Raw genomic sequence first — 27,953 nt, forward strand, 5'->3', positions numbered from 1 at the left:
TTACTTCTAGAGCTTTTCTCACCCAAAATAATAATAATAATAATAATAATAATAATAATAATAGTTTGATCCCTATTTTAAATTTTCATTTCATTTTAGTATTTATACTTTTTAAATATTCAAATTTAGTCTCATTGTTATTTTCTTTTTCATTAGCTTTTTCTTTATGATTTTGAAAATTTATTTACCTCAGGTTTTTTCTTATATTAAAATTATTATTATTATCAAACCAATTTAGATACAAAAAAATGTTCATAATTAAATTTGAATATTTAAAATTATAATAACTAAAATGGGCTAATTAAAAGGGACACTTTATTTAATTTTATTAATACATAGAGCAACCCACGCCGGGGTGTTCCCTCCTATCTAAAGACTTCACATCTCCACCCACTTCCCCTTTACTTCATCTCTACATTCATTATTACACAGGAAAAAAAAAAAAAAAAAAAAAAAAAAAAACTATTTTATTTTAGAGTTTCCTATGATCCATCATTAATGATTTTTGACATGTGCATATATATATATATATTTATTTATTTATTTGGATAACTGTATTTAGTATTATATGATAACCTTTTGTATAAACTAAAACGAAAGTTATGATTTAGTTTGGAAATAACAAATGTAACAGTCCAAGTCCACTACTGGTAGATATTGCCTTTTTAAATTTTCTTTCAAGATTTTTAAAATGTGTTGGTTAATGAGAGGTTTTCACACGCTTGTAGAAAGAATATTTTGTTCTCCTCTCCAACCGTAGTATCTGACAACGAAAACTTATGTTCAAAGTGGACGTGGAAATAGAGTTTTACTCGCTTATAAGTGAAACATGTAAATTTAATACAAGAACCTAACTAGCTAGCATTAATGGAATCATAAATTAAGAAGAAGAGGCACAAGTGGGATGGAGAAAAGGAATATGAAGAGCAGCGAGAGGGATAGTTCTTTGGAGTATAAATAGTTGAAGCAAGTAAGAAAGATCCAAGCAAACAACAATGGATTCAGAGGATTTGAGAGATTACTACAAGACTGGTACAACAAAGGAGGCCTCTTGGAGGGTGTCACAGCTCAAAGCCTTACGCCAACTTATAGAACACAATGAACACCAAATTTACACCGCCCTTATGCAGGATTTGGGGAAACACCAAGTTGAAGCTTTTAGAGATGAGGTTTTGATCTTGATTTTGTTGTTTGTTTGTTTTTTTCTATTGAGATTTTGTCATTTTTTTTTGTAGATTGGTACTCTGCTTAAGTCCCTCAACTCTGCTTTGGATAATTTGAAGCATTGGATGTCACCCAAAAAGGTCACTTTTTGAGATGGGTTATGATCTTTAATCCAAATGGGTTTGTTAAAAATGTGTTTAATTTCTTGAAATGCAGGCAAAGCTGCCATTAATAGCGTTGTTAAGCTCAGCTGAAATGGTTCCTCAGCCTTTGGGCGTTGTTCTTATAATCTCATCTTGGAATTTTCCGATTGGTGAGTGAAAATTTGATTTGGAAGTGTTTTTTTTGATCTTGTCGTTAATAATAACATATGGGTGTGGAAAATGGGATAAGGGTTGTCGTTGGAGCCGTTGATTGGAGCAATAGCTGCCGGAAATTGCGTGGTTTTGAAGACGTCGGAGTCTGCTCCGGCGAGTTCGGCTTTACTGGCGAATACCATCGGGAAATATATTGATAATAAAGCTGTGAGGGTTGTGGAAGGTGGGGCGGCGGCTGGGGAGCGGCTGCTGCAGCAGCGGTGGGAGAAGATTTTCTTTACAGGTGGAAGTAATTAATTGAAGCAGTTGATCCTGTGGTGGTTGCATTATTAATATTAATATTATAATAATGTTTGATTTTTAATTTTGAATGTAAAAAACACTTAGGAAGTGAACGAGTGGGGCGGATTGTTATGGCGGCCGCCGCGAAACACCTGACGCCGGTGACTTTGGAGCTCGGCGGGAAGTGCCCAGCCATCGTTGACTCACTCCCATTTTCTTGGGACATTGAGGTTCGTTGACTTTCTTTGGGACAGTTTATGTCGGTCGTTACCAATAATTTATAATTTAATTTATTATTAAATATAATTCGAACTGTAATTAATTTGTTTTAGATTCAACATTTAAATCAATTAATTTTATAGTGTCAATTATTTTTGAAGCTTTATTAATTTGTTTTTAATGTTCATTAAATGAAGATGATAGTATTTTTATTAGTGTTTCCTTAAATAAAAATGTATTATAATTAATTATAATTAATACAATTATCAAATTTATAGTTAAAATTTAAATTAAAATAAAACTTTCATTAACAATCTCCACGATATAAAATCAAATTTATGAAATTCTAAAAATAAAAAAAAAAAACTTTTTTTTTTTTTTTTTTTTAAATAAGTTTATAATTTAACCTTTCTTTGGTGTATAATTAATTAGTTTTATATTTATATTTATTTATTTATTTATTTATTTATATAAATACAAATGATTTTGCCGCTACGCTCGCGCTGTTTTAATTCTGCAATATTAGAAACAGAATAGGACATGATTCTTCTTCGATTTTGACCTGCAAGGCTACTGCCAAACGGATCGTCATCGGAAAATTCGGGAACTGCGCCGGTCAAGCTTGCATTGCGATCGATTATGTCCTCATTGAACATAGGTTTATACCTACCTTGGTACGATTTCTTGATTAATCGCTCGATCGTTCCCCTTAATTTTCAGAATGCGGTGTTTGATTCGTTGTTTATAGGTCGAATTGATGAAGAAGTTTATCAAGGAATTCTTCGATAGAAGTTCGAACCAGGCAAAAACCATGGCGAGGATCGTAAACAAACAAAATTTCTTGAGATTGAAGAATCTGGTGGATAAACCTGACGTACGAGCTTCGATCATCTATGGGGGATCCATGGACGAAGACAAATTGTGAGTGATTAATATTAGTAGTCTATTCCACATATGAACTTAGCTATAATAATACTTCCTTAAATTAAACAATGTGATAAAATGAATTAGGTTTGTTGAGCCGACTATTCTGTTGAATCCGCCAAGCGATTCAGAAATTATGACGGATGAAATCTTCGGACCATTGCTTCCCATAATTGGAGTAAGTTCATGTTCTTCATTTACAGCTCTATAATATTGTCCAGCCTTTCATTCTGGTGGATTAGTAAAAGTGGAAAGTGATGGATCATATTCTATTTCTTCCTTGGGTAGCTGGACAGGATTGAAGACAGTATAGATTTCATCAATTCAAAGCCTAAGCCTCTCGCCGTTTATGCCTTCACGAAGGATAAAGCTTTCCAAAGGAGACTCGTCTCAGAAACCTCGTCCGGTAGTTTGACATTCAATGATGCAATTATTCAGGTACGGACTTTTCCATTTCCATTCTACGAAAGCATTGAAAAATCTTTTAGTATTAAGTGTGAGCTGAAATAGTTTTGGATCTGAATTATATGGCCTATGTTTGGATGATCATATATCAATTTTTTTTATATGGCAAAGTAGAATTAGAATCAGCAAATCCATAGATCGAAATAAACAAACCGCAAATTTAAGCTTGGCCTCATAACTTAAGCCATAGTCTGTATGGAGAAACCTTAGTAGGTGTGCTGACACAAGTGGGTGAAAAGCAAAACCAACCATTATAAGCTGCTGCTGCTGCTGCTGCTGCTTCAAAAGCCTTATTGTCGTTTTTGTTGTCGATTCAGTATGCAGCCGATACACTCCCGTTTGGAGGGGTTGGTGAAAGTGGGATTGGAAGGTACCATGGAAAATTCTCATTCGACACTTTTAGTCATGAAAAGGCTGTTCTGCAGAGGAGCTTTTTGGTTGACTTCTGGTTCAGATATCCGCCATGGAACAGTCACAAGCTTCAGCTGCTTCGAGAAGCTTACAGTCTTAACTATTTTCAGCTTGTTCTCACTGTTTTGGGTTTGAAGAAGTCTTAATTAGAAGAAGACACCTACTTTTCTCTTCAGCTCTCGTTCTACCCTATAAATAAACAAAAGCTACATCTGTGTAGTGACAACATGTATTAAATTTCAACGAAGACCATCCAATCTTAATTCTTGTCAGTTGGCATTTACTCCCTTTTTATCTCCAGCCAGTGTGATCCTGAGTGTAAAAATATAAACCACTTTTTATCCTTTTTGTTCATTATTTTTACAAGAAACAAGAACATCCTATTAGATGAACAAAAGGATTAATGATTTTTAGTTAAGAATCAACAACTTATCAGCAACCGTTAGTTTAGTAGTATTTGGAGCAATGGTTAGAAAGTATTGGATCTATCATCATAACTTGAACATTTAAATACATCAATTTCAGAAAGCTTACGATCTCGTCATCATCAATTAAACATCAAAATACATAAATTTAAATGAAATAGTGATAAACACAAACCAGAAGAATTGAATTTGCGAAGGATTATGTAAAGTCAAATACAACAATTGATAGAATTCAAATCTTTAGCATCCAGATCTTGGATGCCAAAAAAAAACAATACAACAATTCCTCTGGAATGATACACTCGCAAAGGATCCAGGAACAGTCACACCATTAATTAAATTGATCGCCTCCAAATTCACCTTCTATGTAGAAAGTTGGCTAATATTATTCATACAACTTAATATAATTTAAATGCCATGACTCAGTGAACTTTTGTTGGCGGTGTTCTAGTGTGGATATTTGGATTTATGCGGTGGAGGAGGTGATTTGTAATAATAAGGTGGTGGTGATGGAGATGGTGGTGGTGGAGACTTATAATAATATGGAGGTGGTGGAGACTTCACTGGAGGGGGAGGGGACTTGTAATAGTAAGGTGGTGGTGGTGATGGGGATGGAGGTGGAGGTGACTTATAGTAATAAGGTGGAGGAGGTGATGGAGATGGTGGAGGCGGAGATTTGTAAATATATGGAGGAGGTGGTGATGGAGATGGTGGAGGTGGTGATTTATAGATATAAGGAGGGGGAGGAGATGGAGATGGAGGTGGAGGAGACTTGTAGACATAAGGAGGCGGTGGAGGTGACTTGTAGACGTAGGGAGGCGGTGGAGGAGACTTGTAGACGTAGGGAGGAGGTGGAGGAGACTTGTAGACGTAGGGAGGCGGTGGAGGAGACTTGTAGATGTAGGGAGGCGGTGGTGGGGACTTGTAGACGTAGGGTGGTGGTGGAGGAGACTTGTACACGTAGGGAGGCGGTGGAGGAGATTTATAGAGGTAGGGTGGCGGTGGAGGAGACTTGTAGACGTAGGGAGGTGGTGGCGGAGACTTATAGACGTAGGGAGGTGGTGGAGGAGACTTATAGACGTAGGGAGGTGGTGGAGGAGACTTGTAGACGTACGGAGGTGGTGGCGGAGACTTGTAGATGTAGGGAGGCGGTGGAGGAGACTTGTAGACGTACGGAGGTGGTGGAGGGGACTTGTATACGTACGGAGGTGGTGGAGGAGACTTGTACACGTAGGGAGGCGGTGGAGGAGATTTATAGATGTAGGGAGGTGGTGGCGGAGACTTGTAGACGTAGGGAGGTGGTGGCGGAGACTTGTAGACGTACGGAGGTGGTGGAGGGGACTTGTAGACGTAGGGAGGCGGTGGAGGAGATTTATAGATATAGGGTGGTGGTGGAGGAGACTTGTAAACATAGGGAGGGGGTGGGGGAGATTTGTAGATGTAAGGAGGTGGTGGTGGAGACTTGTAGACATAGGGAGGTGGTGGCGGAGATTTATAGACGTAGGGAGGTGGGGGAGGAGACTTGTAGACGTAGGGAGGTGGTGGTGGAGACTTGTATATATAAGGAGATGGTGGTGGCGGAGATTTATAAATGTAGGGAGGTGGTGGAGGAGACTTGTAGACATAAGGAGGTGGTGGAGGAGACTTGTAGACATAAGGAGGTGGTGGAGGAGATTTATAGATGTAGGGAGGTGGTGGAGGGGACTTATAGACATAGGGTGGTGGGGGAGGAGATTGGTAGACGTAGGGAGGCGGTGGAGGAGATTTATAGACGTAGGGTGGTGGTGGAGGAGACTTGTAGACATAGGGAGGCGGTGGAGGAGATTTATAGACGTAGGGAGGTGGTGGCGGAGACTTGTAAACGTAGGGAGGCGGTGGAGGAGATTTATAGATGTAGGGAGGTGGTGGCGGAGACTTGTAAACGTAGGGAGGTGGTGGTGGAGACTTGTAGACATAGGGAGGTGGTGGAGGAGATTTATAGATGTAGGGAGGTGGTGGCGGAGACTTGTAAACGTAGGGAGGTGGTGGTGGAGACTTGTAAACATAAGGTGGGGGTGGTGGAGACTTGTAGACATAGGGGGGTGGTGGAGGAGATTTATAAACGTATGGTGGTGGTGGAGGAGACTTGTAGACATAGGGAGGTGGTGGAGGAGATTTATAAGCATAAGGAGATGGTGGCGGCGGAGATTTATAGATGTAAGGAGGTGGTGGAGGAGATTTATAGACGTAGGGAGGTGGTGGAGGGGACTTGTAGACGTAAGGTGGGGGTGGCGGAGACTTATAGACGTAGGGAGGTGGTGGCGGGGACTTGTAAACGTAGGGTGGCGGCGGCGGAGATTTGTAGATATATGGAGGTGGTGGAGGAGATTTATAGACGTAGGGAGGTGGTGGAGGGGACTTGTAGACGTAGGGAGGTGGTGGAGGGGACTTGTAGACGTAAGGTGGGGGTGGCGGAGACTTATAGACGTAGGGAGGTGGTGGCGGGGACTTGTAGACGTAGGGAGGTGGTGGAGGGGACTTGTAGACGTAGGGAGGTGGTGGAGGGGACTTGTAGACGTAAGGTGGGGGTGGCGGGGACTTGTAGACGTAGGGAGGTGGTGGAGGGGACTTGTAGACGTAGGGAGGTGGTGGAGGGGACTTGTAGACGTAAGGTGGGGGTGGCGGAGACTTATAGACGTAGGGAGGTGGTGGCGGGGACTTGTAGACGTAGGGAGGTGGTGGAGGGGACTTGTAGACGTAGGGAGGTGGTGGAGGGGACTTGTAGACATATGGAGGTGGTGGAGGAGACTTGTAAATGTAGGGAGGTGGTGGCGGAGACTTGTAAACATAAGGTGGGGGTGGTGGAGACTTGTATACATATGGAGGTGGTGGAGGAGACTTGTAGACATAGGGAGGTGGTGGCGGAGACTTGTAGACGTAGGGAGGTGGTGGAGGAGATTTATAGACATAAGGAGGTGGGGGCGGAGATTTGTAAATGTAGGGAGGTGGTGGAGGAGATTTGTAAATGTAGGGAGGTGGTGGCGGAGACTTATAGACGTAAGGAGACGGTGGTGGCGGAGACTTGTAAAGATATGGAGGTGGTGGCGGAGACTTATAGACGTAAGGAGACGGTGGTGGCGGAGACTTGTAAAGATATGGAGGTGGTGACTTGTGGTGGTGGTAATGTTTGGGTGGGGGTGGCATGTGGTGGTGCTTGTATTTTGGTGGAGGTGGTGACTTGTGGTGGTGTCCATACTTCGACTGTGGTGGTTTATGGTGATGATCCACCGGCGGATAAGTATTGTGATGATGATGCTTTGGTAAATCACCACCGAGGTCAGGGTTTTTGATAGGTAACATCAAATCATCATCGAGTTGAGCAGTCACTACGGTGGTGGCAATGAGGCAAATCGCCACCACCGAGAGCAGCTGAGGCCAATGCCTCAAAGGCTTCATAGCCCCCATCTTCCAGCAATGCCCACTTATTGCTGGATATCTATCTCCTTCAAATACAATAGATTATGGGTGTGAGTTGCATTACAAGGTATGCTTCCAACCCTTTATATACTACTCATCAATGCCTTGTTGGTTGACAGATTATGATTGAATAATCTTCAAATGTGAAAGCTTTTTGGGCCTAAAACTATGCATTACAGTTTTTTAATTCAATCTTGGCTTATCAGAGATAGGACTTTTTGGAAGCTTGAATTGAATATTGAGTTTGTTAGTTCATCATGGCCATCGACAACTAACTTGATGGAGATGCCTTTGAGGCCTTAATTTAAGAGAATAAGTACTGCACGTTCTAAGCATATTTTTGTTCCTTCATAGAAATGGGGGTTGGTTTACCATGTCAGTGTTATAATTTCTAATTAAAGTTGTCTCTCTTGACTTTTGGTAACGCTTTTATTTTAATTACATTATATCTGCCTCATTTGTTGCAAATTTTTCTTTAATTTTGTTGACTTAATGAGGTTTTTTAAAGATTAAAGCTACATTTCTGTTTTTAAATTTTCACGTTTGTTGAACCTTAGTATAGAACAGAAATGATATTAACTAAAATATAACTAAAAGTATATTTTAAGCTTTCTATTTTTTCTCTTTAATAATTTATTGGGATGAGTTGCATAATGAGTATAAAATTATGCAACATAGATCTAATATTTGCGTGTTAGATTCTTTTATCTCTAGTAATATATATTTGGTAGTGAGAATAAATTTCTTAAAGGTTTGTGTTTATTTATTTACTATTAGAAATTTAGTTATACTTTTAGTTTCATCAAATTTCAGATCAATGTTATTATTTTTTGTTTTTACCAATTTTAGAAGTGTTTGTTTAGAAAAAAAATTGTTAAAGAAAAAAATTGTTAAAGAAAGACAACTATGTGTGATTAATGAATTAAAGAACATATATCATGTATTAAATTGGTGAGGCATTAAGGAAAATGAGACGAAGTTATTATTATTATATTTTTTTAGGTTTTGGGAGATTCATTCAATGGTAGATCTTAGTTTATTAATAGAGCTTAATTTTATGCAATGATAAATTGTGAATTTTGATAAAGTTTTAGCTTCTTTTTTTATTTATTAAATTAATATATGAATTTAGTAACAATTGAACAAAAAATGAAATATTGGTTTAAATGGAATTCAAATTGAAAAATATGAAAGCTTATGAGTTAGATTTATACTACCTACCAAATTCAGGTTTCCACTAATTTTTTTTATAAGTTGACTAATTGTATGAAGTTAAATTAAATTCTATGGGGTAATTTGATACTTCATACCAATTCCTTTATATATATATATATATATATATATATATATATATATATATTTTTTTTTATAAGTTGACTGATTGTATAAAACCAAATTAAATTCTATTGATGGAATGAAAAAAATTATTGATGATATTTTATTTAATAACTTACCTGATGTTGAATTTAAAATTAAATAATTTAAATTCGACGGTGTATAGACTTTCAAAAAATTTATTCATAGTTTTAAATTTCAAATTTGTTTGAAAACAAATTTTATATCTCTAAAATGAAGACATAAAATAGCCATACATGTCAATTATGTTATTATGAATTCAAAATTTTCATTTTAACTAATTGTCACGTCATATTTCCGAAAAAATTAATGAATTAATTATTTTTAAACAATTTTAAAGATTGAAGGTGAAAGTGAGCTTTTAAAGTAAATTATAAAATTTAGAGACTTATTGAGCACGGTTTTGTAAATTCATAATTATCTTGAATATATTAACTATTTCCTTATTTTCCGATCGCGGAAGGGACAAAAGAAACTTCTGTTCTTTTTTCAACAATTTCTGATCTCTAGTGAACCTCTCAATAGGATTCAAACCCATATGAAGGTCGGATTCCCGAGGAATTTTTCGATTTCTTTCGGAAGCGGATGATTATTCATCTTCTTCTCGCGTTCCGCGAATAGTCGGGACATTGAGGAATATCCAGAAAATCATTTAGAGAATTGGTCTGATTCTATCTCTGTTCATTCCATTTGAAGAAAGGAAGGATCCCAAAGAATTGTGGATACAAACCTAAAGAAAGCTAAAACTTATAATCTAATTTTTTTTTAAATGAAGTTAGATCAGGCCATTATTTTTTTTTTTTTCATGAATTTAAGATGTTGACCCAACAAGAGCTGAAAATTAGTAACATGAATTGATTTGCAGGTGATTGGACCTGGTGTTTACTAATTAATTGTGAGGTAGTTATTCAGTCATGCTCTCCTATTTTGCATACTTTTCCCTATTCTATAATAAAAATTAGCCAAAGAATATTTTCCCATCTCAAATTCTATTTCACGGGTATCATATGAGTTCAAATAATAAAATAAATTGGGGTCAAACTATTAAAATATAACCCAACTCTCAATATTATGATTAATACACTGTTCCTAGACTAAAAGCATTCCTATCTACAGATTCCAAAATTCATATAAATCAACAATAAACAAGTTTTTTTTTTTTTTTTTTTTTTTTTTTGATCAGTTAAATGTTCAAGGTTTGTTAAAATAATGATTATATATGAAAACAATCAATTTGAAATGAGTATGAAAACGTGAATTAAATTCCAAAGTTCTTCTCAAGCTAATAAATAAAAACAAAGTTCAATACCAACGTATGAAATAATGATTTTCTGTATAATTACCAGCTACGATACCTCAACTTGCTAATTTAAAAAACAAAAAAACAAAAAGGACTAGTTCCATAGCTTCAACAAGGGAGCACGATGAGGCAAATGAACTGGATTGAGTCTTGACCATCTTTTGTCCCTCAGTTATGCCCTCCAACTAACAAGAAATAATTGTAATTGGTGAAGGCAAAACCAAGTCGCCGTGGTTCAACATGAGCCAAATTGAAAAAAGAAAAAAAAAAAAAAAAGAAATCTTTTCTTTACTCTACAATCCTCTGTATAGAAGTCGAGCACTTCGTTTATCGTACGACGATTGTACAAAGTAGAAGATGAGAAAGCAAACGAAATTGGTATCTTCAAAATGAATGACTCAAACCTTTTGATGGGTTCCCTTTCTCATGATGTTGATAGCTTCTTTAACGTTTTGAAATGTCACCAAAAACCTCAGTGTAGCAAATGGGGCAAGCCTGGAACAGAGAGATTATGTAACGAATTGGCTAAAATTATTGAATTGTGATTACTTTCTCTTATTGCTTTTAAAATTCAAGTTTTGAAAACAAAACTGAAAAACAATATTTAAAAACTTGTTTTTTTTTAAAAAAAAAATTTGCTAGTTCAAACGTTTCTTCAATGAAAACTATAGTAAAGAAGTTGTAAGATAACAAGCATAATTCTAAAAGAATAAAAGGGATATCATACAAAGCCTAAAATTATCCCCAAAAAAGCAAGGATAAAAGATATCAGAACATCTCACCTTGTTGATACTAAGCCACTTGCTCCCGCAACTGGTATGGTATTTGTGTTTGCACGGCAGAGTGATCCTTTGATCTCCATATTTGTAATTCATTTGGCATATTACACACCTATGTACAAATCAAGACTGATGTAGTCAGATGTATCTTGTTAACAAATATTTTCAAATGCAAGATACATACTTTGGGTGAGATCGATTATGACTCGAGTTTTTTGGGTGAAAAAGGTTCAAAAGCTTTTTGGGAGTATTCTCTTAGCTTTTTTAGAAAAACTTGTACACCCCTTGGATCGAATGATCATTGTATTCTTCGTTATCAAATAAATGGTGCTGATGTGAATAGCAGACGTAGGCTACTCAGCCAAACCACTCTGAAGAAAGTTCATATGACATAATTATAGATGAACCTTAGCATTAATAATGAGCATGAAAATATTAGAATTCATGGACATCATTATTAAGCAATATATATAAGGGTATTGGTAAGTATTACTACATATGGAGGCTTTCTTCTTCATGGGTGCATATCACTATAGATCTATGTAACAGCCCACAGCTTCCTAGGACAATGGTACATGCAATCTTAATTTTTATAACGTCCTTAACGGGCATAAATATCAAACATCTTATAGAAAACTCAATTGACTCAGTAAGATCACATGTAATTACCAATTTTAGACATCTTTTAATTTAGTTAGCTAATGGCTAAATAGGACATCGGTCAGGTTAGCAAATAGCTAATTGCTCATTCAACATATATCCAAAAGAACATGGAGAAACGCTTTACTAAAACAGTACGATAACATTTTTTTAGGAAATAAAAACAGTGAACTTTGTAGCATGCCCAAGGATAATAGTTAACCTAAACATTTAAAAGTGAATTGCAAGCATTGCAGAATTCAGATTCATCTTGGTAGATGGAACAATCCTCAAAATCAAAGGAAAAATAAGAAAAGTTTAAAAATTCATATGGGATAAGATAATCAATCAATCTAGTGTTACCTTTCAGTGCGTGATTTCTTCCTTGAGAAAAGCCAACACTTAAACTTTGATACTGGAAGCAATGCAATCAATTCTTGCGAAAGACCTCTACTTTGACTTCCTACTGTCTCGCCTAAATCTACTAATTCCTGAAAGTAAGTTGCTTTAAACTGTCACTTTATTGAAGAGATCTACATAATTCAGGAGGCATACACTTGACTTCACAGATTACAGTTATCCAGACAGATTTTGCGTTTATTCAGCATATCCCCTTGATGATTCCAAAATGTATAAATTGGATCTACAGCTGGTTCCTTGAGCTCCAATCTAATAAACTTTAAATTCTTAAAAGCAGCGTTAACAAGCAAATCCCTCCAAAGCAGCAAGCTTCTCTTTTCTAAAACACAAGGCCCTCTCCAAGGAAGCAAGTTCAAGGATAAAAAAAAAAAGCTAGAAGTGTATCCGTGACCACCGTGCAGAATAAACAACTAAATCAATCTGAGTTACCATTTCTTGCATTTCTACCTTAGGATGAAAGCATCTAAAACAAAGCCTATTCATATATAATAAATGGGCTACAAGTTTTTCCATTTTCTTGTACATCAGCAAGGACTTCTTAGCAACCATAGTAAGTTAATAACAGTTCAATTAGCAATATTTATATAATAAATAGGCAGTGAAGAACGCTTAAACACGCAAATTTACAGGAGAAGAATATTTGAGTGGGGATAAGCAAAAATAACAAGGAAAGAAAACTATCTGCCGCACTAACCTCATAGGTCATGTTATCAGGATCAATAATATCTTGCCAAATAGTCTGCATATTTCAAAAATGGAACTGATTAGGGAATGCATTTATTTAGAAGTCAGTTCCAGGTCTATTAGGCCTTGAATAAAAAGCTGGAACAAAAAGTAGTAAGGAAATCTGAGCCACCAACTAGATTGTAGGCATTGGGTTAGAAATGAATTTCTACTCTATTCTCTACCTCGACTTTCTTTCAGTAATTTCAGATGAACCAATCTTACGTCTTAGAAGAATAATTTTATTTTATGCAACAACACAAGCATGTGCGTGATTGCAATCATGCATACCCACAAAATACAAGGTCACAAGCTAAAAGTGAGATAATTCATCAACAACCTTACAATAAAACTAAATCTGTAAACTTAATGGCATAACAACTTTATGAATCAAAAGCTGCAGACCTGATACTCGTGATAATTTGAATGCCTCCGAGGGCCTGAAAAAGCAACGGAAGATACTTGAATTGGGAACTATTAATTAAAATTCCATAATAATTTTAATTGCATCTTAAAGAGGTCAAGAGGCAAACAACCAAGAATGTTAAAAAAATGACAAAGAATAGCTTTTTTTATTTTATTTTATTTTTTATTAACTCACGCAAACAGAGAAAAAATAATAGACAAAAAATCAAAATAGAGTCATTAACCACAATCTTTGCAGCATGTAATTTTATAGAACATTTACATTCAATATCTGAATTGATGTTCAATTATTTTAACTTGGAAACTTCAAATTAACAAACAAATATGCTAGAGTATCATTTGAAAATTTGAAACAAATTAGATCTCAATTCTTACATTCCATGCTATTGCTGGCCATATCAGGATTCACATTTTCTTCCCGCGCTCTATTTCCTAAACTCTGTTCATCTGGGACTGTCGAGAATTCCTGCTGCATCCTATGTTCATCAATAGCGGACTCATGACCTTGTACCTCAAATGATTGAGTATCAAAGCAAGAAGCGCTCCAAGAATCAGCATGCTCAAACTTGTAATAACTTGAATTAGTTGCTGGACAAACAGTCTCCTGAATGAATGAATGAAAATATTATAATCCCATGTTAGGGAATTCATTGCATACATTTGGAATTATAAAAATTAGACATATTAAAGCAAGATGCATCAGTAATTAGAAGATGAAATGTAGATTGGTTTCCTTTTCTTCTTGATTGGTAAATTGTCAACAAATATTAAGAGGAGGGAAGCAATTTGAAAGAGATAGAGAGAGTATCCAAAAAGAACAACCAACAATGCAAAGAAACAGTAGAGAGTGGGCACGATCTCATCATGGCAACAAGTAACGTCAAATAACTTATTTTCAGTATAGTGCTACAGAATGGCAGGCACAGACAAAACAGCATCTAAATGAGTTCATTCAATCTAGTTCACAGACAAGAGATCCAAGGAAGCCATCCAAAATCAAAGAGATGTTTAGTACCTGAGAATGTGAGGGACCAGAAAAAATGAAATTCACATGATCATATGTGAGACCTTCAAAGTACTCCATAAAAGAAGCCGTGCTGTACGGATAACCATTAGTCATGCAGTGAACCTCGATGTTTGAGTTCCAGCTCATTTTAGATAGCTCTGTTTCAACAGGAATATTCTTCAGGCACAAGTAATATTGCATCGAAGGGAAAATATATCGGCAGTAACAAACCTAATCTTCCTGAAAGCTCTGCAAACACATTCTTGACAAAACTTCATGCAATAAATTTATTCCTAATCCTCAGTAAAGTACCCGTCCTTGAGCCACACCTGCAAATAAGAAAATTAGAAATAAAATGAAGACAACGAGAAAACTAAAGCAATTGCAATTGTAATTCTAGATCACAAGCGAAATAAAGTAGTGCATGCACTTCACCATTTGGTTAAGCTGTTAGAAAGCTCCAGGAGATAAATTTTATTTTCATTTACGGGTGCCAATCTATGAGAAACTATTTCTAAAGCTGATCGGAAACACAAAAAGAGTCATATCTTCCAGAATCATATTGTCATCTAAAATCGACATTTGATAGATGGCACCATTTGGTCAAGCTATCAGAAAGCTCCAGGAGAAAGAGAAAATCTAATGTGCTACAAGTCCTCGACCTCGAGTAGAGATACGCAGAAATTAAACAGTTGGTTCCTATTCGAGATTTAATCCATAAATTTAATCTCCGGCAATAAACAGTACAAAAAAAAAAAAAAAAAAAAAAAAAGGACTATTCCATTGTAGTAAGTAGTGTTCTGATTCAAACCTCCGTCCTCTCATTTCTCACTCGCAAGGCGGAGATTACACAGTTTCGGCGAGGAGGAGTGAGAGCAGATCAGTAATCAAACACAATTAAGAAAAGAGATGAAAGAAACCGATATAGAATGCATTGCAAGTGTCAGAGAACAATGAAGGAAAGAAAGAAAGAAAGAAAGAAACCAACAATGGCGGATTCTGCGCAGCGGTTGAGCAGTGCTACTTTCCTCTTCGTGCTTCTGATTTCTGTGCAGAATGTGGTAGTGAAAATGGAAAGCGATGAGAAATAAGATGGGCTCCCTATAACTGAAAACGCTCTCTCTCTAACACGCTGTCTGTCTTTGGAACCTTTAACCAAGGCATGTGCAATGACGTGGCTCAAAAGCCAACCTTCGAGTTGGTGCCTTTTTGATCAACTGCATTTGCACTTCACCACCCACTAATGTCTCTTTTACGATAATTACAACCTATCTTAATAGATAAGACATTAATTACTCTATAATTTCTCAGGGGTCAATAAAAAAAATTAATTATGATAATAAAAATCATCATAATTAATTAAAACATTATAGGTTCGTATAAAAAATCTTATTTAAAACAATCATTTTCATGAATTAAATAATTTTAAATTTTAAATCGCATAAAAATCCGAACATAATTAGTCAATAAAGCATATGTTCCATCTGAAAGATGGATTATCCGAACATAATTAGTCAATAAAGCATATGTTCCATCTGAAAGATGGATTGTTTGATCATCTACCCTACAAGGCTACCATCGTTGATCTATATATATATAGATCTTGAAAGCAATTATTTCTCGTTTTTTTTTTTTTTTTTTTTGTCTGAATATTAATTTTTAAAATCATAGTTAGATCCCAAAAATTGAAATAAAATAGTCTTCAATAATATCAAAAATTATTGAACAAAATGTTAAAGGATGAAAAATAGAAATAAAATTGGGAAGCGTATATTCTCATTGATATTGATATCCTTTGAATAGGATAGTAACTAATTAAATATTGAGAATAAAATATAATATACTATAAATCAAATTATAAAAAAAAGGATATTAAGATATAATGCGTAAGATATATTATGTAAATATTATATCTCAACCCAGAACTCAAAACTCAGGAAGGAAATTAACATTTGGCAAGGAATTTGGTTGTTTTAACCACCAAAACCACTTCTACCAAGCCTAAAAAGAGAGTAGGTGTGGAGGCTGACAATGTCTTGAATCTTTGCGGCTGCTTACCAAAGTTTGCATCTTTCTTCTAGAAATCAACAGAGAAATGAAATGGGTGGCTTTAAATTCACCTCAAAGTTAAAGAAAACTCTTATATTAAGTTCAACTTAACAGCGTGTTTCTCAGTACGGTGTGTAATGGAGGTCAAAAGATTACACTTGAAAACTCATTATTTGGGAACTTTTTTAGATGATCATCTCAGTAAAACCGCAGCTGACACTGTCAGAAAAGAGAGTTCATCCATTGCCATGATTTTGTCGTTCAATCATTTTCTGAAGGGCGCCCCCTCCCGCTGATAGCTATTAAAGTCTGCGATCTGTCAAAGAAATGGCCAAAAGTGAGAAAATATGAGTGGGAGAGAAGAATGAGCAGAGAATGGAGCTAAGATGCATGGCGTGCAAGGAAAGAAACAATTAATCATATTCTCCATTCTTGTGGTCTGTCTGCAAAAGTTACAACAATGGACACCATGTTCAGCCAATTATTGCCGACCCAACTCTCTGCAGAATATAGAACATGTTTCAGAATAATAGTTTTACTTTTAATTCAAGATTCAATGGCTGCCGATAAGAAGAAATGTACAATGTTCTTTATTCTCATGCTCAATGTTATGTCTTCAAATCTGATCTCATTCAGGATCAAACAAAGAAGGGTACTGAATTGTATTCTCAAGCTCAATGTTATGTCTCAGTACAAAATTGTAATCGTCCTATACAGAAGGTCGTTCAGGTGTACAGCCCTGAGTATTCTAAATATGTGGTGAACTAATATCAAACCAATAAAAGATCAAACGAATTGGTCCATCAAAACTTGGTGAATATATGCATAGAACACAAGAATTCAAAAGAACGAGGAAGTCACATATGGAGTTGGGCGTTCAATTCCATAAAAGTTGGAGGCTGAACATTCATGAGAATGGTTCGATGAGTTACAACCAAGGTATGAAAAGAAAAAGAACACTGCACAAAAGGAAGAAACAAACATGTCCTTCGGTAGAATGCAGGCAGAGTCGAAATTCTAAAGATGATGACAAAGATGTGCTCGAAGAACGAGGGAGGAAAAGAGAAGAAAAAGAAAAAGAATAACCAGCACACGTGTAGGCAGCCCCATATAATCCAAGGAAGATTTAATTCATCTCTAAACCTTGATGAATTGAGTTTACAGTTTTGCAGCACGCACAGGAAAAGGGGCATAATGTTCTCGAGCATTTTCTTTATCAAGTGAAGGATTATAGGGGATAATCAAGGTAGAAGAGCAAGAAACGTTCACTTTCTCCAATTTTAAAGCAAAAAACATGGAGAGCCAAAATGCAGAAAATCGACAAACAACAAATTTTGTACTAAAACTTACCATTGATTACCTCCAAAACTGAGAATCTGAGATGATCCACGAATGGAGTAAGAGCTTCAACATTGTTCGTCAGAACAAGTAGTTCAACCAGACTGGCATGTTAACATAAATCCATAGAATCCCACAAATTCTAAGTCTATATCCTTCAGAAAGAGATGGGTTACTTCAAGAAGGAAAAAAACAGAAACGATTGGAAACTGAACCAATTAACATTAATCATTGAACTTTACAGCAGAAAGTTCCAAGGACCAAAAAGAAGAAAAGGCCCATCCTAAAGTGAAATAAAAGTATAAACATGCTTACAAGGTTAGCATGATTACAAGCATTTGGCTTAAAAGGATTTGTTCGCATCATAAAAATCCCGTGCAACACAATGCTGAAACATGGATGGCTTTTTCAGTTTTTCGTGTGCTTTCAATGGATACCCAAATCAAATTGATCTCACCCTTGAATTCTATCAATGCCAAGGGTTGGCCCGAAGGATGAATCAGACCTTTTAAATTCCAGTTCCATTTCCTTCTGCTTCAGTTGCAGTACTCTCCGCTCATTATCTATTTTCATCCTCTCATTTTCAAGCCTCATTCTCTCCAAATCCCTACTCTTCTTACTGCAATATCTTAACCATTTGAAACGTTGTTTCTCAAGTTCAAAAGATTGAGCCTGGAAACTTACACATTGCTCCTGAAGTTGTAGCATCTGTTTTTTAATCCAATCTCTGCGCTCCCATTGGGGCTTTGTTGGATCCGAAAGAAAAACATCAATTTGACCTTCAAATTCATTTTGTGCAGAAGTAATTGACCAAAGAGGACCATCATCTGCACTCGCTTTATCCCTGCCACGAGATTCAGCCGGCCATAATCTATTTTCTTCGGGATAATGATCATCCTCATTATCTGATTCATCACTGTCACTATCACTGTCATCAGCCTCTTCTGACTCATTATTTCCTTTCGAGAAATTAACAACAGGCAAAATCTTACCTTGGAAATCAACATCCTGGCAACCAGGAATTATTTGTCCATTATGGTAAGCACACATTTCCTTATAAAATAAGTGTTTTGAGCTTAATATTTTTCTTACATCATCCTTGACTTTACTTGAGAGGTGAGGCATTGAATCCATGAGTGCAGGGTTCTCCACAACTCTACAACTGGTTCCCCTGCCAAGAATATCGTTCAATCTCTTGTATCTTTTGTTTAAGTCGTTAAATTTGTCCTCACACTGCTGGGGAGAAACATGACACCCCTTACTTATCATAATCTTCGACACCATTTTCCATTTTCCCTTCTTTTGTAGAATACCAGATTTTCTCTTTGAGCCCATTCCAGCCTCACCGTCATCACCCACACAAGCAACCACTGCTATGAGAAGCCTCACAATGTCATCTGTCCACTTCATTCTCTGCCATGGAGAGCCCTTTTTGCCCTTCAAAAATTCAGTGCACTCGCCATCCTCAGTAAAACTAGGCTCATCTTCTTCACTCGTGTTACTGTTGTTTGTGACGCCACCAGAGGCAATTGCTTTCCCTTTAGTGAAAGTCATCGATAGATCTTTGTGTCCCAATCTTTTTGTGTCCATAATCCCAACGGACTGGTGATCACCTTCCAAAGTATTCATCATCTTCAAGTGATGTCTGTGTGTCAATGAGGTATTGATCAACTGGGTCTGTTGATGCCTTCGAATTGGAGACTCCAGATCTAATAACCCCCCATTTCCAGACAGAAATCCGCCTCCCAGACCAGAACTATCCATTTTCGAGCCTCTAAAGCGTAGAAACCCTCAATTTTGTTGTAGCAGATAAAGGAAAACTGAGATTCGACTCGCAGGTACGAATAGGAACGCTACTACATTAAGCTTGATCAAATCCAAATCCTTCTCAGTAAGTTACAAATTAAGCAACAAAGACTAGCACTGATCCAGTATAAACGAAAAGCCAATTTCCATATTCTTTCATTGTACTCCACTTTCTTAATCCACAAATAAAGTGCATCTCGAGAATCTCGGAAAATCCCATGGCGGATTACACTAAAAACTAAACCAAATAAAAAAACCTAGATAGACAGCCTTTGCATAGGATATATGAAAAAGATCCTTACAACCAGGTCAACTATTCGGAATTGCTGGAAGAAACAAAATTTGCAGCTTGAACAAGGTAATGAAACAAAAGAATTGAAGAAAATCAACTCCTCCACGACCTACCTCTCGATGACCTAAACGAAGAATGCTCCAGGAGAAAAATTCGCTTTTGTTCTTTAGATTCAAACGTGAGAACGACGAAGACGTATGCTAGGAAGGTAAACTCCGGGCCACGCGACTTACGGAACGACCTTTTTCGGCCTCCTTTTATTTTTTCTAAGTTCAAAATACATGGTTTTTTTTTTTTTTAACTATTTTAATATTGAATATTTTTTATTAAATATTTTTGTTCGATAATGAAAGTCTCACGTCTGATTTAGGGAATGATACTGAGTTTATAATCAAAGAATACTCTCTTTATTAATATGAGGGTTTTTGGGAAGCCCAAAACAATATATTTATGCTTAAAGTGGACAATATCATATCATTGTGAAAATTCGGGTTCGTCTAACCATTTTTAAAGATTAGGCCTCTTAACTTCAAATTTTTTTTTTTTTTTTTTTGTTCCTTGTATTTTCAAACTCCAACTGGGCTATGATCGAAAAGGCTTCCTACAAAAGGCCCATTGGGGCATTTACACATCGTGGCCCAAACATATTGTCGGGTACGAGTCGGGTAAACGGTTCGTTTCGTGAACCGACTCGAGTCCAAAAACCGCAAAATCGTTTCGGACCAGCCAGGGCACTCACCAGTTCCAGTTCGATCATCCCGCGGGTTTTCTGCTGGGGTTTATGCCGCTCTTTCCCCTTTGTTCCAAAACCCTATACTCAATTCCTCAAATTCAAGTGATTGCTTCTCAAGTCTAGGCAAGGCAAGGATTTGGAGCTTCCATTTTGCAAGAATTCGAACCTCATTTCTCGATCATCCGATCAAGATGCCACCGAACGATGACATTGTCTTTACTTCGCGCGCTACGCTTAGAGTTCCACACCTTCCTCCGTCTAACTCACATTCTTCTTTCAGATTCTGTTTCAGAAATATGGCTTCGCAGTTCGATCAATCCTGTCACTCAATTTTTCAGTTCATTGATTCGGTCAAGAGAGGGTCGAAATTGACTAATTTCAACCACAGTATTCCCCATTTCTGGCCACCATCGCTTCCCTTTTGGGGTTCAAAGAAGATAACTCAGCGAGGAAATTCGGTTAGTCGATGGGCAAGCGGGAGTTGTGGGGCAATGTTTGTTGATAAATCTAGTTTAATTTGTTCGGCGTCATTGTCGCTAATTCAATCTGACGGATTGAATAAGGCTGAGTCTGGAACTCGTGCGGAGCATTCAGGCAGGCAACGGGGGATGGATGACAAAAGTACGGGGTTGGTTGGAAAATCATCTCTTCTTTGTTCAGCTTCATTGGCTTTGGCTCGGTCTGACGAGGCGAGTCAGCCTAGTGGTTCGGAGAGTAAGGAATCGCCTCAAAAGGGGTATTCAGCTGGTCGGCCGGATGAGGAGAGAGTGCTAATCAGTGAGGTTCTCGTGAGAAATAAGGACGGTGAGGAGCTAGAGAGGAAGGACCTCGAGATGGAGGTTTTGACCGCCTTGAAGGCGAGCAGACCCAATTCTGCGCTCACTGTGCGCGAGGTTCAAGAAGATGTGCACAGGATTATCAATAGTGGGTATTTCTACTCGTGCATACCCGTTGCAGTTGATACCAGAGATGGAATAAGATTAATATTTCAGGTATAAATGTCGTTCAGCTTTAACTTGTCTGTGCTTTTTATCACAATAGAATTTGAGGAAAGGATCCGGAAGGAGTGGAATATGACGATAATTTTCCTTGGCTTATTTTTTTCCATTGGGAAGGGTTTTATGTGTGAGAAACTAAGACTATTAGTCTTAATGCTGGTGGAAGACGTGGAGTGATTTGTGTTAAGTGAAAGGCGAGCTGGGATGAAATTTGAAACAACTTATAAGTTTTAATGTAAGATGTTATCAAATAGGTTGAACTTTGAGTTGATCATGTTTATTTTATGTCTTCTTATCAAAAAAACGAATTTTATTTTATATGTTTGATCTTATATACAACTCACTTGGGAGTTGTGAAAACAAATTATGCACATGTAAGTTTGAAAAAATAAGAAATGTCTAGGAACCCTCTTTTGAAGCTACAGCAGAGTGAGAGTTCACTTAAGTGATCGGTGAACTTTCCACTGCGGAAATTCATTGTTATGAACTAGTTCCTTCTTACATTTTTAAAGAGAGTATTTATTAATGTTATTTTGTAATGGCACAAGGTAGAACCAAATCAAGAGTTTCAGGGGCTGGTATGTGAAGGTGCTAATGTCCTTCCCGCAAAGTTTCTGGAGGAAGCTTTTCGCGATGGCTATGGTAGGATTTCTTACATTATTATTGTAGATTATAACAATCTATGAACCGATGTAAAATATGCTCATAGAAGACCACTATTTTGGATCTTTGGTGTCAAGCTGTGCAGGAAAAGTTGTCAATCTCAGGCATTTAGATGAAGTAATATCATCCATCAATAGCTGGTATGGTGAACGAGGCCTTTTTGGCAGGGTTAGTTCTTTATCTATGTTCTTTTACAATTTCATGTGTTAGTTTAAGTTGAAAGTTAGTTTGTTTATGCCTTGAAGGGATTTTACACATTGCAGGCTTTAGGCGTGATTGTTTCATGATCATTATTGTTCACATATGTTGCTGCTTTGACTATATAATACAGGTATCAGCTGTAGATATTCTATCTGGAGGCATTCTTAGTTTGCAAGTTTCTGAAGCTGAAGTAAATAACATTTCCATCCGATTTCTTGACAAAAAGACGTAAGAATTTGTCTTTTGCATAATCAAAATTGGCATGCTAATAACCATGATACGTTAATGCACACTGCAGCAGCACAACCTCACATGTACATGCTAATGTGACCTGGTCTTTATATCTTTTCAAAGTTTGTATTTCGTAGTTTTTTGACTGGTCAATATATTCAGTGGGGAGCCAATTTCAGGAAACACAAGACCTGACACAATACTCCGGCAACTTACTACCAAGAAAGGACAGGTATTTGGTGCATGTGTGATGTGTCTAACTGTTAGTTATAGAATATGATCAATTTCTTCACCTCTTTGATTGGTGTAAACCATTACATGAGAGTCGTGGCTAGAAAGTAGTCAGGTTTTTTCTTATATAAAAAACAAAAAGTAGTCAGGTTTTTGTGGGGGAAGATTGAGAGTTCTCTTAGATTAGCGTTTTGGTTAGCATGGTGGGTCTCTTATCTGCCTTCTGTGTCCTTTTTTTTTGGTATTTATAAAGACTCTTGTTTTTTACACACAAAGAAAATGGTGAAACGTGTGTCTGTGTATGCATGTTCTCTTTATAGCTTTCAGATGTATACTTTACATTAGCATAATGGTGTTTACATTAATGGATGATGCACTTGAGCTTGAATGTGATGGTTTCTCAATAATATGTAATCTTCCGTTTAAAGATTTGTAACGTGGATACACTCTGATTGAAGCTTGTAGTAATATATTGCAGGTCTACAGTATGCTTCAAGGCAAAAGAGATGCAGAGACTGTCTTAACCATGGGGATCATGGAAGATGTCAGCATTATTCCCCAACCTGCTGCTGGTGACTAAAATCTTTTTCTCTTTTTACATGAACATTTGACATGTATTGTTTGTTTATTTCATAACTAAGGCTTTGGCGTTCCTGGCTGGTTGCCAACTTGTTCTTGGTTTTGGATTATTTTGGTCCAACTTAAACCTTTGATTTCATGGAAGTCTTGTGCATAAGATCCAGTGTCATAGGATGAAATTAATGTTGACATTGTTTGTTCTTGGGGAAATTTCATTTTTACTGAACTTGGATATTTAGTTGGGTCTAGGTTGTTTGAGGTGGCATCAGGTTTGAGGGTGAATACGGCAAAAATGGTTACTTGTGGAATTAATATCAACATAGAGGGAGTGGGTACCTGGGTATCAGTTTGGGTTGTTCCTCAAGTTGTTTAAACATTTCATATTTGGGCATGCTGTTGGAGGCAATCCAAATGGGGTGGAATTAGAAAAAAATGACAAAAAAATTGTTGAGGAAATTGGAGAATGGGAGAACTAAAATCTTCCAAACTCAAAGAGAGGATGCTTGACATTGGCCCGTTGGAGAGAGAGAGACAATCCAAGGATGTGGAGTCCAATAGTTGTTTCCATAACTCAGAAAACATTGAAATGTCAGATTCAAAGTTATCGTCATCGTAATCTGTTTTTTATTGCACGGAGCTGTATGTATTTTCATATTATATACATAGCTCTCTTAATCTTTCCTATATTTGGAATTGTTTAGATGCCGGAAAGGTTGACTTACTGATGAATGTTGTTGAGCGTCCAAGTGGAGGTTTCTCTGCAGGTGGTGGTCTATCATGCGGGTAAGAATCAGATGAATTATCTTTCATCTTTGCTGATGTTTCCTCTCAGTTGACTATATTCGGTGTTTTCTGTTATCTTTATTAAATGTTGACTTTTGCACTTTTCTAAATATAGGACCACTGGTGGTGCTGGCCCTTTAGCAGCCCTTATTGGAAGGTAAGTTCAAAGCTATATATCCTGTTTCGGAATCCCCAAATTAATACATGCATATAGTCTCTCTTCTCGAGAGAAATGGTCTTTATTTCTTTATTTATTAGATTATCTGCAACTACTCAGTTTTATTGGTTGCAGTAGGTTCCACAGACATGAAGTGCTGAGCCTTTAAGCTTAGTAACAATATTGTTCTTGTTGCAGCTTTGCATATTCCCACAGAAATCTTTTTGGGAGGAATCAGAAGCTCCATGTCTCCTTGGAGAGGGGTCAAGTTGATTTCACTTTTCGCATAAACTACACAGATCCGTGGATTGAAGGAGATGATAAGAGGACATCACGAACGATAATGGTTCAGGTAATCTTGGATATGGAGTGTATTTCAATTTATGATATTTTTCAGTGGAGAGAACCTGATAAAAAATTATTCGATTCTTCTCTTCAGAACTCAAGGACTCCAGGTACACTTGTCCATGGTGGTAGCAACCTGACCATTGGTCGGGTTACAGCTGGTTTGGAATTCAACCGCCCAATCAGGCCGAAGTGGAGTGGAACGGGAGGACTTTATTTCCAGGTATTTTAGGATAACTGGCTACATGCTTCTGTACATTTTTGCATACTTGAGCTTAGCTGCTTTAAGAACAGAGATGCAGGAAAGTGCCCACCTCCCCCTCCCTTACAGCCCAATTCTAGTTGCTGCATAAATCTTCCTGCTTTTTTTAGCAACTACTTCCACACATTACTTTGCACAGCTAACTTCAGCTCTCTCTCCCACCTCTCACCATGTTTTTTTTTAGCGAAGAAGGATGATTCTTACGCCTGAAGCATGTGAATTGAACTGAAAAGTTTATGGTGAATTCCAGGTTGTTCATGATATGGATGAACATTAGTGAACTTCCTGAATGTGATTTTATAACATTATATTAACAAATAGAGCAAAATTATTATTTGGCCTATGCACATTACCCCAGGATAATCTTAGTTTCTGCATTAAGGGTGCCACTCTTCTGCAGTTCTTTTCCATAATATTTCTGGTTTTTCATTTTGATATTCAGCGTGCTGGTGCTCGAGATGAGCAAGGAAATCCTATCATTATGGATACCATCAAATGTCCTCTCACTGCAAGGTCTGTTCCTTTGCAATCTGCAATTAGGCATCGTCTTTTAAGAATTTTATGCCAGGTGCAATTTGATTGTGTTGAAAATTATCTCTTATTCTATACCTTATTATTTGTTAGTGGCAATGCTGACGACAATATGTTACTGGCTAAACTTGAGAGTGTTTACACTGGTTCTGGGGACCATGGGTCTTCAATGGTTAGTTTTCATCATCTCAACTCAATATTCTCCAGCTACGATGATCCCTCATAACTTTATTCCATGCAGTTTGTTCTCAGCATGGAACAGGGGCTTCCCTTTTTGCCTGAATGGCTATGTTTTAATAGAGTGAATGCTCGTGCCAGAACTGGCGTGGAAGTTGGTACCTCTCAGTTCCTTTTGAGGTATGGTGTGGTTGCATAGTTGTAAAATGCAAGGATATCTATAAGTTGAAAGGTCGTATGGGAGGATGTTAGTCTTTGATTCCTTTTTTTCATTTTGGGTTGAAATGAATCGTGGGATTGATTTTACTTGGCTGATGTTTTTGGGTCCTCGTTTCTAGTTTATCTGGAGGTCATGTAGTTGGCAAATTCTGCCCACACGAAGCATTTGCCATTGGGGGAACAAACAGTGTAAGAGGATATGAAGAAGGTGCTGTAGGCTCTGGTCGATCTTATGCTGTTGGATGTGGAGAGATCTCTTTCCCCTTGGTATGGAAGAGAAATTCTACTTGGTTGCACTGTGTTTTATGCTTCATGTTTGTTTTGACCTCTCCGTTGTGTTCATTAAGGATTCGTTTGATGCTAGATCTGATACATGACAGTTGCATTGTTTTGTGTAGGATTTTGGCATGTGTTATGAAGCTCGTTGAGCAACTTAAATTACATAATGCTAAAACTGAATGGTGACTACAAATCATGGAAACTTCTAATCTAGTTCAGCCTCATGCTTTTTCAAAAGAGAGAAATTGGATGGATTTTAATTAGCAATTTACACGAACAAATTAGGATTTGAGGGGGGAGACTTGCAGTGGATGATTGACTTAACAGTCCAAGCTGGGGTTAATTATAATTTCCTTTTTCAACTTGACCTTACGATCAAATTTATGCCTTCAGAAGTCTAGAAAACACTGCCGCTTGTAAGATAGTCGGAATATGGAGTCATGGTTTAGAAGAAATATAAATGATTGGGCAGAAAATGCAACCAGTCCTGCTATAGCCCTCCTAGATTGGTCTAGGGTTCAGTATTGAATTTTTTAGTTGTCATAGCATCAAGAAGTCATTCTTTACCAAACATTGGATTGAAGAGGCATAAAGTCATTGACGTGAGAATGGTAGAAAAGGTAAACGAGCTATGAAAGAAAGATTGAAAGTTAAGTCTATTTCTTGATATTCCTGCTGATCAAATACTTGGAATTTTCTTGCAATCTCTTGTCCTGAATTATGTTTATGATTTTATGTCTTTTGTATACCTTGTGGTGACTGGATAATTTTTTTGATCCTTTTATTTACCCTCGTTTATTTTTCTTATTTGTAGTTTGCCCCAGTAGAAGGAGTTCTTTTTGCTGACTATGGAACTGATCTTGGATCGGGCTCGACGGTTCCAGGTCAGTCTGCCCTGTGTTGGACCTTTCCTGTACTCTATTTATTCTCTCTTGGTAAAAAAAATAACTAGCATGTGGGTATCACTGAAAGTGATTACCTTGACAAGAATTCGTGTACAGCACCAAATATGCATACGGGTATTCATATTGTCTTCCTAGAAAAGATAACTATCTATGTTATTGTGGCTATTCTTGTATCAAGTTAAAAGTGAGTTGTACGTGTTCTTAACATCTTTTCCGGGGTCGATGATATCTATGGTTTCAAACCAAGTGTACTATGATGCTCTTGGGCAATACCATCATTCACATTGGATTGAATATTTAGCATTCCAAACTCATGTTCTTGATGTGCAGGCTTAGTAGTTAAACTGGTGTTGTTGAACCAATGTATGTTGTTTCATTTCATTGATGCTATCCACGGCTTATTCTCTTGACGACAGTAGAATGTTTCCGCCGTAGTTTGAATTAACAGCTTATGTTTTTCTTGATCAGGTGATCCTGCTGGGGCTAGGATGAAACCTGGAAGTGGATATGGGTATGGGTTTGGCATTCGACTAGACTCCCCTTTAGGGCCTCTTCGTCTAGAATATGCATTCAACGACAAAGGTGCAAAAAGGTTCCATTTTGGCGTTGGCCACCGGAATTAACTCCCTCTTTTCCTACTCCTCTTAGGTGTAGGATTGTTTTTTGTAATGTTTTCTTTTTTTGGGGTGGGGGGTGGAGGTGGGGTTTGGATTTTGTTAGCAACTTTAATCGATTCATTTATGCACATTCTTCCCGGAAGTAAAATCTGTTTCATTATCCTCTTCATCTTACTTCGGCTACGATTAGTTTAGTTTCTAGCTCGATTCTTTGTTCATTTATCTTCTACTTTAATACCATTTTA

The 27,953-nt window shown here is 37.0% G+C and overlaps 4 protein-coding genes and 1 non-coding gene across 8 annotated transcripts; 2 read left to right on the plus strand and 3 right to left on the minus strand.

Annotated features, from left to right (window-relative positions):
- Nucleotides 1–918: 918 nt before the first annotated feature.
- On the plus strand, nucleotides 919–4,069 carry LOC111794737 (aldehyde dehydrogenase family 3 member F1). 2 transcript variants are annotated; one of them, XM_087124323.1, is made up of 10 exons: nucleotides 919–1,169; nucleotides 1,236–1,304; nucleotides 1,381–1,477; nucleotides 1,558–1,764; nucleotides 1,869–1,993; nucleotides 2,552–2,656; nucleotides 2,731–2,903; nucleotides 2,994–3,084; nucleotides 3,195–3,344; nucleotides 3,582–3,600. In XM_087124323.1, exons 1-10 carry the CDS (start codon nucleotides 996–998, stop codon nucleotides 3,582–3,584), a joined length of 1,194 nt encoding a protein of 397 aa, XP_086980449.1. In that variant the 5' UTR covers nucleotides 919–995; the 3' UTR covers nucleotides 3,585–3,600. The 2 variants fall into 2 exon arrangements, with proteins under 2 accessions (XP_086980449.1, XP_023532635.1); XM_023676867.2 differs by lacking the exon at nucleotides 3,582–3,600 and adding an exon at nucleotides 3,689–4,069 and having other exon boundaries at nucleotides 923–1,169.
- A 337-nt stretch (nucleotides 4,070–4,406) lies between these two features.
- LOC111795008 (uncharacterized) lies at nucleotides 4,407–7,651 on the minus strand. Its single transcript, XM_087124321.1, has one exon. It carries the CDS (start codon nucleotides 7,649–7,651, stop codon nucleotides 4,655–4,657), a length of 2,997 nt encoding a protein of 998 aa, XP_086980447.1. The 3' UTR covers nucleotides 4,407–4,654.
- Nucleotides 7,652–10,259: 2,608 nt separating this feature from the next.
- On the minus strand, nucleotides 10,260–15,454 carry LOC111794765 (E3 ubiquitin-protein ligase BIG BROTHER). Of its 3 annotated transcripts, XM_023676903.2 has the most exons (10): nucleotides 15,301–15,454; nucleotides 14,544–14,641; nucleotides 14,322–14,470; nucleotides 13,682–13,910; nucleotides 13,286–13,320; nucleotides 12,852–12,896; nucleotides 12,101–12,228; nucleotides 11,102–11,210; nucleotides 10,724–10,814; nucleotides 10,260–10,504 (listed from the first exon to the last, which is right to left on the minus strand). In XM_023676903.2, the coding sequence occupies exons 3-9, from the start codon at nucleotides 14,457–14,459 to the stop codon at nucleotides 10,764–10,766; spliced, it is 735 nt and encodes a 244-aa protein (XP_023532671.1). In that variant the 5' UTR covers nucleotides 14,460–14,470; nucleotides 14,544–14,641; nucleotides 15,301–15,454; the 3' UTR covers nucleotides 10,260–10,504; nucleotides 10,724–10,763. The 3 variants fall into 3 exon arrangements, with proteins under 3 accessions (XP_023532671.1, XP_023532670.1, XP_023532672.1); XM_023676902.2 differs by having other exon boundaries at nucleotides 10,260–10,814; XM_023676904.2 differs by lacking the exon at nucleotides 15,301–15,454 and adding an exon at nucleotides 15,124–15,268 and having other exon boundaries at nucleotides 10,260–10,814.
- A 2,445-nt stretch (nucleotides 15,455–17,899) lies between these two features.
- On the minus strand, nucleotides 17,900–20,046 carry LOC111795758 (uncharacterized). Its single transcript, XR_015421070.1, has one exon. It is a non-coding gene; the product is annotated as an uncharacterized LOC111795758 (transcript).
- Nucleotides 20,047–20,517: 471 nt separating this feature from the next.
- OEP80 (outer envelope protein of 80 kDa) lies at nucleotides 20,518–27,877 on the plus strand. Its single transcript, XM_023676844.2, has 16 exons — nucleotides 20,518–21,522; nucleotides 22,077–22,170; nucleotides 22,277–22,359; nucleotides 22,523–22,620; nucleotides 22,786–22,855; nucleotides 23,333–23,426; nucleotides 24,135–24,216; nucleotides 24,332–24,373; nucleotides 24,572–24,725; nucleotides 24,813–24,941; nucleotides 25,423–25,493; nucleotides 25,605–25,683; nucleotides 25,753–25,868; nucleotides 26,027–26,174; nucleotides 27,001–27,070; nucleotides 27,560–27,877. Exons 1-16 carry the CDS (start codon nucleotides 20,722–20,724, stop codon nucleotides 27,712–27,714), a joined length of 2,286 nt encoding a protein of 761 aa, XP_023532612.2. The 5' UTR covers nucleotides 20,518–20,721; the 3' UTR covers nucleotides 27,715–27,877.
- The last annotated feature ends 76 nt before the right edge of the window (nucleotides 27,878–27,953 follow it).

The sequence above is a fragment of the Cucurbita pepo genome, chromosome 5 (genome assembly GCF_057944985.1).
Source record: "Cucurbita pepo subsp. pepo isolate OVF chromosome 5, ASM5794498v1, whole genome shotgun sequence".
Taxonomy (NCBI): Eukaryota; Viridiplantae; Streptophyta; class Magnoliopsida; order Cucurbitales; family Cucurbitaceae; genus Cucurbita; species Cucurbita pepo.